This window comes from Oenanthe melanoleuca, chromosome 12 (genome assembly GCF_029582105.1).
Source record: "Oenanthe melanoleuca isolate GR-GAL-2019-014 chromosome 12, OMel1.0, whole genome shotgun sequence".
In the NCBI taxonomy this organism is placed as follows: Eukaryota; Metazoa; Chordata; class Aves; order Passeriformes; family Muscicapidae; genus Oenanthe; species Oenanthe melanoleuca.
Window position 1 is genome coordinate 10282131 of NC_079346.1, and position 12048 is coordinate 10294178.

The 12048-nt window shown below is 54.3% G+C and overlaps 1 protein-coding gene across 2 annotated transcripts in view; it reads right to left on the reverse strand.

Annotated features, from left to right (window-relative positions):
* PLXNA1 (plexin A1) overlaps positions 1–12048 on the reverse strand; it is a 112050-nt gene that overhangs the window by 43551 nt on the left and 56451 nt on the right. For both annotated transcript variants that reach the window (XM_056501371.1, XM_056501372.1), the window contains exons 9-10: positions 4979–5093; positions 364–564 (exon numbers count right to left, since the gene is read on the reverse strand). In XM_056501371.1, the coding sequence (XP_056357346.1) occupies positions 364–564; positions 4979–5093 (316 nt within the window). The remainder of the gene's footprint in view (positions 1–363; positions 565–4978; positions 5094–12048) is intronic.

The window sequence follows — 12048 nt, forward strand, 5'->3', positions numbered from 1 at the left end:
CTTCAGGGCAGGAGGGCAAGTGTTTTCAGAGCTGGCAGGCACAGCTGCATGTGGAGGGCTCCATGTGCACATTAGGACAGAGGTGTTACCTCCTTCCCGCTGTAAAATGGGATAGCTTGGTCCCAGGGGGGCTCCAGCACATCTGGACCCAGCTGGCTCCAGTCCAGGCAACTTTCTTCAGCTTTGCAAACCCAATTTCCCTGGAAGTGCTCCTAAAGCCTGGTGGCTTCAGCACTGATCCTGCCTGGAACAACCCCAAGCAGCCTCCCAAGGCAGGTGGGGGAGCAGCAGAAAGCGCCGCTAGCTGCCCACGGGAGAGCAGACTGCCCAGCCCCGCGCGGGAGCCCCGGCAGGCGCGCTCACCGAGGTGTTCTGGCACTGGATGCTGGTGCTGTTGAAGCGCAGCGCCGTGACGCGCGTGCTGCCGCCGGGGATGTGGAAGATGCACTCGTAGTTGCGCTGCCCCGACTGCGGCTGCGGCAGGTTCTTGGCCGTCAGCGTGATGGGCTTCACCACGCCCACCGGGATGTAGATCTGCGTGGAAGGCAGGATCTGGGGGCAGTCCTGCAAGGGCAACAAGAAGCAGATGATGAGACAGGAACACTGTGCAGCCTCCCCCAGCACCCCTGTGACCCCCTCCTGGCTGGCAGGCTGGCAATGCACTGCAGAAACGCCACCCTGAGCTTGAGAAAATCCTCATGTGCAGCACCCCCAAACCAGCATCCTATGTCTGCTCTGCCCAAAGCCCTGATGACAAGAAAGAAGAGCACAGAGGAATCTGCTGGCAGGGCAGTAGAGTGCTTTCTACAGCTCAGGTTGATTTAGGTGGGAGGTGGGGAGAGGATCCATCTCAGGAACCTGTAACCTACCACTGCAACAGCAACATGTGTTTGGGTAACAATATGGACTTCCATGCCATCATTGCAGCCAGTAGGCTTCAGAGTCAATGCCCACTAGACTGTGCATTGTCAAGCTACCTGCTCAGCCCTCCTGTTCCCTTACAGCCTCCATCCCCCTTCCTTCATCAGGAGACAGAAAAGCCTTTTCCCTCTTTGATACAGCAATGTGCTTCTGCAGTGTGGCAGAGAACCTGCTCTGCAGCAAATTTTGCTGCTGCTGCTTCTATCTGCACCAGCTCGGAGCAGTGTCACCCCACCCCAGCCTGCAGACAGCCGGAGTGAGTGACTCCAGCCAGGGGATGCTGCTGAGTCTGAGCTGGAGAGGAAAGCACCTCCCTACCAGCCCCTGGGGAAGGAGACACTGGGAGGCCAAAGCACTCCACTTTTAATAGCCATGGGCTCCCAGCTGCTCCAGGGGAGCTGGTGACTCTTGTGTGCAAAGCACAGGGGAGCAAAAATAAATGAGCTCAGGCAGGAAAACAGCTCTGCAGCCCCAGTGCATAACACTTTGGCAACAACAGCCTGATGCAATCCCACTCCAGCTTTGCTGAGCTGGGCAGCTACTCCTGGGAGTGCTGGCTTGAAACAACATCCAGAGGGAATAACAGGTGAGCTGCTTTAAAAACAGAAATGCAGTGGATGCAGCTGCTCCACTGCTCTCACAAAGCTTCTGATGGCCACAGTGCAGCTGCAGGGGCAGCTCTGGTCCCAAGGCCACCAGCAGCCATGTGTGACCAGGGCTGCCCAGCTGCCTCCTGCCATCCTGCAGCAAGCCAGGCTGAACCTTGCAAAGTGCCAGCTTTATCTCAGCTGGTATGATTAATTAACTTTCAAACAATGCAGAGAAAAGAAAACAAACCTGTTTCATTTAGCAAATCTTGACAGAAAATCCCAACTACTTTTACTCTTTGGTTTTTCTCTTCTTCACAAGTCTCTATTCCCCAAAAGCACAATTTTCAAGGGCAGAAACTATTTATCTCCAAAACACACTAAACAAAATAAAAGCTGAGAGAATAGTAGTGTGAGCACACTGTACAAAGTTGGGCTCCAGCTTTCCCCCACTTCCAGAATCAGCTCAGCTCACAGTGGGAGACACCTCATGCCAGTTGCCATTTCCCTGCAGTGTCCCCATGACTGCATGGTGGCTGTTCCCCACCAGTTCCCAGCTTGGCAGTGCTGTCAGAGGAAGCAGCCCCTGCCTGCCTGATCTCCTCCACATTGCAGGGGGACCCCGTGGGTGGCACAAGCCTTCCCTATGGGGCACACGCACACTTGGCATGTGTTAACTCCTGGCTCACTCTCCAACACTTCCATCTCCTTTTTTCAGTAATTATTGCCACAGCCCAGCTGGTGGGTAAGCCTTGCCCCCCAGGCTGGGCTCACCATGGCTGTTTGCATGTGCCCAGGGAGCACAGCAGGCCCACGTGTCCCTCTCCCACACAGGCAGGTGGGCTCATTCTGCCAATTCACAGTTTGAGCCCAATCCCCCATGATGTCACACGCTCCACATCTGCCAGCAGAAGTGTTTGTCTCATCCAGCAAAAATGTCAGCCTGTGCCCAAACAGGAAACACCTGGTGCTGGTGGGCGCCCAGGGTGCCCGGAGGGGTGGGGGTACAAGGACAACTCATTTCCCCTGCGAGCAATTCCAACTGCTGACACAACTTGCTCTGGCACTGCCCAGCACTTCCATCCCCTGGGAATGCTGCACAGCCCACAGAGCTCTGTGTCCTGCCAAAAATAGCCCCTCCCAGCAGAGCCCCAGGGCCCAGGAGGAGGCAGCCATGAAGGCATGGCATAAGCAGAAAAGCAAGGCCCCAGCTCACACAAATTCCCAAACATCACACAACTCAGATTTTCTCAATTAAAACCACTTTTCTAGCTGGATGAGTGTCCAGGTTTGTCTGGCTTTAGAATCACATTGCAAATGCTGCCATTTGGGTTTCTCTGGCAGGTCCCAGCTCCAGCTGCAAGGCTGTGCATCAGCAGAGATAGGATGAAGGCAGTCTGGGACTGGGCCTGACCCCAGTTTTGAGGTTCCTCACCAAGTCCTCAGCCATTCCCACTGATGGGGAATGAACAACAAAAAAGCTCAACCTACCTAATCTGAACCAACACACTTGTTCCCCATAGATCAGGAGCCTTTCACCCTCCACAGCAGCTCTGCATTAGCAGGGGCTGTCTCAGAGGAGCAGCCTTCTGGGATGGGATGCTCCAATGTCCATCACTGACCATCCCTTGGCCACCACTGCACACCATGAGTGGAAAAAAAATGAACAGCAGCCTGTGCTGCTTCATCACCTCTTCCCCAGCCCTGCATCCCCCCAGCAAAGCCACAGAGGAGGGCAATCTCCAGAGCCCAGGCTTTAAAGCTACCACAGCCAGTGGACAGGGACATCCTGACTGCTGTCACTGCTTCCAGGCACATTTATGTGAGTGGTGGCTCCTACCCATGCCCCATTCCAGCCCTGCCACCCCCAGAAATTCTGACAAACATTCCTGGCATGCCCAGGACAGAGTGCCCTAGGTCACTCTGCTTTCCTACAAAACAACCACTTTCCCACCCAGGAAATTGTGGTGAACTACCCATGGGAAGGAGCAGAGACAGAATTACCCTCTGCCTGTGCACTTCCTGACCAGTGCCCACCACACTCCAGCCAACACAGACAGACCAAATCCTGCTTAAAATAACCTTCCTGCAGAGAGGATGGGGCTGGATGTCTGCTATTAACTAGTCTGGTGGTGCCATGGGACTGGCACTGAGCCCCCCACCCACCACACCACCCTGCTGGGGACCAGCACGGCCAGGGATGGGGACAGGATGTCTCATCCCAGCCTGGTCACACAGCCCACAGCTGCAGCTGCTCTGAGGGTGCCTCACCAGCCCTGCTGGGAACTGCTGAAGCCACACCAATGTGCAAACAGGCTGAGCCAGGCGATCCAAACCTCAAACCAGGCATGGCCCATTTCCCAGTGTGGCCAAAAGGTCTGCTGGGGGACACCCTGCTCACACTGGGGAGTGACACGAGTTCCTGAGCAGCCAGTCTGTGGGAGAGCTGCACACATCCCAAGGGCACCACCACTGTGGGGTACAGGCAGATGCTTTGGGGTTCACCTGGCAGGGAGGGGGCAGACCCCATGGCCTCAGTGAGGGGAATGGGCAGATGACAACTGCTGGGTTCCAGTGGTCTGGACACCATGTGTCACATTAGCAGAAGCAATGCCAGGGGTGGCTGGAAGCCTGACCTCAGCAGCAGGCTTCTGGAATGCCTGAGACAGACACATTGCTCACTGGATTTCTTCACAGCACAGGAGAAAACAGCTTCTTCCAACTTTCTCAGGTTACTAAATTTCCCTGGAGGCAGCAGGACCCTTCCCACTGGGGCCATGCACAGTCAATGGGAAACCCAGACAAGGTAACTGGAGCCCCCTTCCAGAACAGGGACAGAGTTTCCTTCCCGTAACTCTCCCTTCAGGATCCAAATCAGCATTTACTGTAGAGCCAGCAGTGGCTTGCCAGACCTCCATACCCAAGCCAAGCAGGCAGCAATGCCACCACAGGCTGGGGACAGCAGGCTGTCCTGCAAACACCCTGCTGATGGTAGGTTTCCCCAGTGGGTGGCACGGATGCTGCACAGGATGAACCCCCACAAAAGAACATCTTCCTTAGCAAAGCAGTTGAGATGAAGAAGGCATGAGGTGCAGCAAAACAGTTTGTTTTACAGATTTCAACCTTCTCCTCTCCAAAAACAAGCTGTTCTGCAATGACAGTTCAAGCTTGCTCCCCTCACAAACATCAAAGGAAAATGCTTTAGCGTCTCTGCCTTTGTTTTTCCTTTCACTCAGCCTAAAGTGCTCCGGGCTTCAGCCGACTTCCCAAGCTGCCTCTCCACAGCCACACAGCCTCTCCCCATCAGCATCTCCCTTTCCTCCCTCACTGCTCCTCAGGCAGCCCCAGCACCCCAGGAGAGGCAGCAGGAATGGTTTCTGAAGGAGTTTGCTGCCTTCTAAGCCCTCCCCCAGAGGGCAGGGGCCATGGCAGGACCAGAACATGCAAGGGGAGCAGTTCCACTGTCTTACCTCAGAGAGCTTGACACGTCCCTCCAGGAAAGAGCAGTCAGCAGCGTTGTGGGTGCAGATGTGGCGGTACTTGCACCAGTGGCAGGGGAAGGAGCCGTTCACACAGGACAGGCAGCTGCACAGGGAGAGAAGGGGCAGTGTCAGGGCAGCATCAAGGCAGAGTCCACAGGGACATTTCTTGGGGTGTTTCAGCAGGACAGCATCCTTAGGTGATGCTCCTATGCATGGAGAGGATCCTTTATCCTGGGGTATGGGCCACACACTGGGAGCGAGGTGCCTGCACAACCTGAACCCCCAGGCTTTGCCCATGGCAGGGTGGGGGGATACAGACTTCAGGCACTGCAGGATTTGTGTCCCAGCTGAAGCTCTTGGCAGGCTGACCCTGACCACCCCACTCCAGCAGGGGCCAAGCTCCAGACTTTGGGAGCTTTATTTGGGTTCACTGAAAGGCAATTTTAGCAAGAGGCAGCAGAACAAGGGCTCTGCACCACAGGGGAACAGGGGAGAAAGGGCCAGATTAATGCATTCTCACTGAGAGGAAAATTATAACTGGGGAAAGGTTGGGTCAGATTAACATTTCAGGACTGTAGGGCCTTTCAGCTGCTCACAATAGGTTGTGTGTGACCCCCTCCCTCCCTCCCCCAGCCCCAGCCCCGCACAGCGCGCGTGCGTTGTGTCTGTGCCTTCCACCCTCCTCAGCCCCAGACACCTCCATCTCCCCCAGCCCCCTCTCAGGGCTCTTTGTGCTCAGGGATCACCCCTGCCCCCCTCTCCCCATCTTTTCCAGGGTGTGTTCAGGGATGCTCTGCTTTCCATTCCTCTTAGCAATGAAACCCGCCCCAGGGAGCTGGTGACTCTCCCCAAAGCAGGAGGGGACACACAGAGTCCCACAGCCATTCACAGGAGTGGCACCTCGACAGCCTGGGTAGCTTCCCTGGCTAACCCCCTCCCAGGCATCCCTGTCTGCAGGCACAGGGCATCCCACAGCTGCAGGGAGGCTTTTGGGGGTTTCACCCCTGTGGGGAGGGAAGAGCTGAACCCTCCCTGCCGTGGTCCCACATTCAGTACAGGAGCCTTCACTGGGTGGGTCTGCAGAAGGCATGTCTGGGCAGCCCAAGCTGTTCTCCCAAGGAGGAGATGGGAGAGCTGCTGAGGCATAAGCTAAAAGGCAGTAAAAATAATCAGCCTGGCTTTAAAAAAAAAAAAAAAAAAAAAAAAAAAAAAAAAAAAAAAAAAAAAGGAAAAAAAGAAGAAAAGAAGAAAAGAAAAAAGCAGCAGCGCTGGTTTTCACCCTAGAAGGCTCATACCTGCTCCTCACTGATCAGAGCATCAAAAGGATCGGGCCCAAAGCAATTATATTTAAACAAAGACAGGCTCTTTCCCTGAACACAGCTCTGGCAGGAGGCAGGCAGCCCTGCCCAGCCCAATCCTCCTCCTAATCACAGCTACCTCTCTGCCTCTACCCCTGGGAAACGACAGGAAAGCCAATCCTCCCAGAGAAGATATCCTTGGTGGCAGAGCCTGGTATGCCAAAACTCTCACCCTACAGCAGAATTGTCACTTTGGAGGTGTGGGGACCTGAGGGAGCACAGGGTGAGGGCAGCCCAGGGTGCAAAGATACACAAGGCTTTGCAGGACCAGGTCCCCCTGCCTGCCCTGGGGTTTCACACACCATTACATATACAGCAAGAGCTTCCTAAATCCATGCTCACACACTAAGGAAATATTTAATTAAGCTGCTTGCAAAGGGGGCTGGAAGTCATTTCCATGTTTCGCTCACATTTTCACTTCCAAATGAACAGCCCTTTTAGCTTTACCCACAAATATGCTAATTGAGATGCTCCTTATGCAAATATATGCAATTTTATTTCAGCTGCAGAGATTCAACTTAAAAGCAGAGCCCCAACCTCCTATCTCTGGTTGCTTTGATGGAGGGAGGTGCAGAGGGTGGGGGAAATAGGGAACACAAACAAAGGCAAAGGACAGCTCCTGCCCTCCTGGCTAAGGGCTCAGGCAGGACCAGTGGACAGATAAATCCAGGATATGGAGGACTGGGACAGGGAACATACAGATCAATCCCCATGGGAGTAGCTCAGCCCCAGAGAGGTCACATAAGAGAATAGCACAGGCAGCCACACAAGCCACATGCTGGGGCCCAGCTACCAAGCTGCAGCAAAACCTCCCATGAATTGTCCCCACCATCCTCCAAAGAAGAGATTTTCCAGTCACCAGGTCCTTCAGGGTCTGCAAAAAGACTCCCCAGCCCCCTTTCCACCACCTCACAAGGCATCTCAAAGCAGCTGGGTGAAGTTCCTGATGCAGCCCTGCCCTGGGTACCCCAGCCCCAACAGCTGCAGCTCCACTTTGCAGTTCCTCAGGGTCAAAGCCAAATCTTGGCTGTTTCAAGATCCTCCTCACCTGAGGATCTCCTTTGTCATTTAATTATTGCAGGTCCCAGCTGGTCTCCACTTGTCAAAGTATCTCAGGTAATCCTCAATGCACACACTGAGGTGCATGTGCATGGTTTTCTACTTTAGCTCTCCCAGCTGCTTCTAACTTAACTGAGCCATTCCTGGAGCCCCATCCTGGGTGACAGATTCCACACTCTCCCTTCTGCCACAAGGACATCAAGTGCCACTGTGAGAGCACTCACCACACACCTTGCTCTGTAGCATTTCTGCTGCATTTAGAGCCAGTCCAGGTCAGAGCAGTGAGTAAGTCAGCACCTGGGTGCCAGGGGCATGCTGAAATGCTGTTCACAGCCTGCCTCGGTCCTGCTGGCCTCAGCACGGCTGTTTGACCAGCACAGCACCCTGCAAGGCTGCCCAAAGCCCAGGAGAGGAGCTGAGGCAGGGATCCCTGGCTGCTGGGCAGCGTGGCTGGGGCTGTGTCCGGTGTGTCCCTGTGCCACTGCTGCCCCTGTGCCACTGCTGGCTGCTCCTGGCACAGGAGCAGGTTGCTTGGCAGCATGATGCCATCTGTGCTGTCTCTCTCCTTCCCACGGTCAGGCACTCTTCCCTCATCACTTCTTGCCTAAGAGGCTTTCATCACTGCTGGTAATTAGAGGGAGGCTCTCCTTCATGTGTTGAAGTGTTCCGCCTCCCCAAAGCGTGCCAGGAGAGCAAGAAGCCCAGTGAGGCAGAAAACCAATGGGGGGGTGCAGGACTGGTATGGACCCACAGCTTGTTCCCCATCTGCCTCCTCCCCAGCCCTGCCAGGTGCTGGTGGAGATGAAGCCCAGGCAAGGCAGGGAAACAGGGCAGACCCTGTGGCAGTGCCCTCCTTGCCTCCTGATGACCTTGTGAGACAGGCGTGGCACCAGCCTCAGAGCAGCATTTCAGGGTCACTCTGTGCCAAGTGCCCCATCCCTAAACAAGTCCAGGCTCACTGCTGGCCTGAAACCTCCCCCAGCCAGGGCAGGCATTCATGCAGGCAGCAAAGCAGTTCTGCCCAACTTTGGATGCCCCAGGGCCAAAGTCAGAGCCTCTCCACAGCCACCGTGCTTGCCCATATCTCATCCCACAGCTGGACCAAAATATCCCAGCACTGCTCCCCTCCACTTCCATGAATTATCCCAAACTTGGTAATGCCATGGAGGGAAACACCTGGAGGGGCTGCAGAGAAACAGAGGTGCAGACAGGACAGAAGGACAGCAAAGATCCCTCTCCAGGGTGGGTACAGAGCCAAAGCATCACTGCAGGATGAGCCCAGACCCAGAGACAGCTTCAGGGACTGACTCCTCCCTGAGTGTGCAGGCACCTCCAGTGACCATGGAGAGGTTCCAGCTGTCTCCACACAGGACCCAAAGCAAAGCTGTAGCTGATGGGAAGTGTGGAGGGCCAGCAGTGCTGGACCCAGTCTCCTCACTCACTCTCCTTCCTGCATTGCCAGCCCCAGGCATGCCATGTGCCCAGAGGAGCCCAAAGTTCCTCATCACACTGAGCAGCAGGGGCAAAAAACAAAATCAGCATTCACAGGAGTGAGACAAGCCTGAGCAGCAAACATGAGCAGGACAGGAGGTGTGAGCACTGCACACACACAGACACTGAGGCTATTTCTATGGCACAGCACGTCCCAGAAGGAAGGAAGGAAGGACATGGAGTGAAGGGCAGGGAGGAGGAACAGGGGGAAGTTGAAAGGCACCAAGAGCAGAGCAGGGGAGGTCCATTAAGTAGGGAAATGATAAACACAGTGTTGATGAAAACAGCATCTGCACAGGCACAGCACAGCCGCCTGCGAGCCCCCTGACTGCTCCTCAGATCTCCTCTTGGCAGGAGGAGGCATCCTCAGTGAATACTCAGCTCCAGCACAGCCTGCATCTGGAGCAGCAGCTGTCAGGGCTGAGGGGCTGAACTGCAGAGCCTTGGGCTTTATATCCATCTCTCTACCTTAGGGAGAAGGGGAAATCTTGAAGAGCAGTGGAACCATTTGGTCAGCGTCCCCCAGCCCCTACACAGACCCACATGGTGACCATGGTGGGTCATGGTGCCCAAGAAAGGCGTGGGGTGGAAGTCAGCTCTCACCTCCCTTCCCCCCTGCCCATCTCAATCCATTTCTGCCCTTCCTTTCACACCAATCCAGTTATTTTCCATCCCTGCCAGGTTTTGCCAAGGTACTTACTCACAGGATGGTCCAGAGCATCCACCATCACACTGGAGGATGCAGAATCATGCCCTGAATTTTAAGATAATTCTCTTGAAAGACCCTTCCCTTACTGAAGTGTAAGACCAGTCTGTACCAGCCCTTCCCATTCACAACATACATGACATAAACCAGGTTATCCTGAGCTGTCTCTGGGGCCATCCTACAGGATTTTCTACCTGCCCCAGCCCAGGAACACACAGGGATCTGTTACCACCATGCAGCTCAGCCATGAAAACTCAGATACACTCACTGAACTGTTTGCAGCCATCTGTCCATGCCTTTGAAAAGAAAGCATCTGTAAGCATCTGGAAATGAGCAGTGGGCCAACAGAGAAGCAGCCACTCATGTGCAGGCAGAAAGAGGCTGCACAGAGGAGCCCAGTGGCACAAGGGCTGGCAATGTCCCACGGGTGCCTTGGCCACCAAAACAGCCCAGCCCTGCCTTACCAGCACAACCCTGCTGCTCCCAGCCCTTGGGACATGCATTAAAATCCCATTTACTTAATGGAGGCTTACAGGGAAAGCCTGACCTGTGGGATAGAGACACAGCAGAGTCACATCTCTCCAGCCTGGAGGAGTTGGAGCCATTTGGCATGTCTGTCTTGCTCTAGCAGCAGAGAAAGTCAGCACCCTGCAGCTGATGGGACATGGGTGTCACAGCTGTCACTACACTGAGGCACAACCACGAGGCTGGTAGCATCATGGATGGATGGACTGCAGACAGGTTTCCAGGATGCTCAGATTCCCTCTTGGAATCAGACTTGCTGATATGATTTTCCCCCTTTCCCTGTGCCACCACCTGGATTTTTGCTTCCACGTTACAGTGGCAGGACATGCTGGAGATACACTGAGCACGTTGGTGCTTGAAAAACCAGCAGCTCTGCAAAACCTGCCCACAGAATTGAAGGAAGCACCAAAGGCTCTCATCTTCTTCCCCATCCCACTCCACTTGCCAGCTCCCTTCCCACAGAAACACACTCCAAAAAGCCAAACCACAAAAGGATTTATGAAACAGAGTTTACAGAGGAGAAATCCAGCAAAGAAACATGGAAACGGCAGAAGAAATAAATACATCTTACTATTCCCTGGAATTGCTCACTAGCCTTCTGTGAGGATTCCCTACTCCCCCACCTCAGCAGCAAGCTCTGCCAGAGGTAGGCAGGGAGCCTGGTGTTACATCTTTATCTTAAAAGGGGACTCATTTCCCCACAAATGCTTTGAAGAAGCGTTTAACTCTGACAAGGATGACCTCAGCATCTGCCTGTGCCTGTGCTGGACTCAGGCTGATTCATTACATGATCAAAGGTGCTGAGCAGCCTTTAAATGCCTGCACTCGATGGGTGTCCCATAGGAAACCCCCAAGGGAACCCACCCAGGCCCTGCCATGGGGGTTTTCATCTCACTCTCCCCTGCAGGAACCAGAGCCTATCCCCAGGATCTGCAGACAAGCCTGTGGCAGCCCTGCTCCCCTGCTGTGGGCTGGCAGTGACCCCCAGCCATCCACATCCCCCTTTGCAAGGGCCTCGTTTCCCTGCATCAAACTCTTGGTTTCCACTTCCCTGTTCAATGCATATCCCACACCTCAGCCAGAAGCATCCCCTGCCTAATGCCCAAGCCTTTAGGATCAGGATGCCCAAAGGATGCCACTGCCTGAAAACACATGCCTGAGCTCCTCAGAAGCCCTGAGTACACAAAGCTGGGACTTCCAGAAGCTTCCCAGGTGACTCCTGCAAAGAAATGAAACTCCAGAGAGGATGCAAATTCCAGACCAGGGCTCGCTGGGACCATGCACAGAGTAGCCCAGGAGCCACTGATGCTGGTCTGTGATGGGGACAGTTCCATCACACAGCAATAAAGCCTTGCATTAACAGATGGAACAGCTTTGGAACTCTCCCTGGAAGGCACCCCCTCTGCTCAGAACATCACAGCCAAACATACAGGCAGCACAACCCCCTCTGGACCCTCCTCTCCTGTAGAAATGGTCAGATACATCTTCCCTTCTGCAACCCTCCCTTGACCAGGCAGGTTCCAGCAGCCCTTGAAAATGCATGGGAAGCAGATCTGCCAAGGTGGTGGGAAATAAGAGCCAGGATGCTCATGCAGCAGCAGGACCAGCCCCACAGCCCACATTTTGCTGATCCCTTTCCAGATGTCTGCTGAAAATAAGAAGGACCAGACTCTCCCTGGTGCACATGGTGGAGCTGCATTGGCTTCCCTTGGAGCTACCCCAGCTGACATCAGCAGAGCTGCCTCACTAGCCTCCCATCTCTCCACAACCATCTGAAAAACCTCACTCAAACACTTTGTCCTCAGCTGAGAAATGATTCGACCTGCAGAACTCTGCCTTCCAACCTAAGCAAAGCCATCCAAATATAAAAAGAAAACATAAAGCACAGTGATCAGAGATCTCCACAGGAAAAACATTAG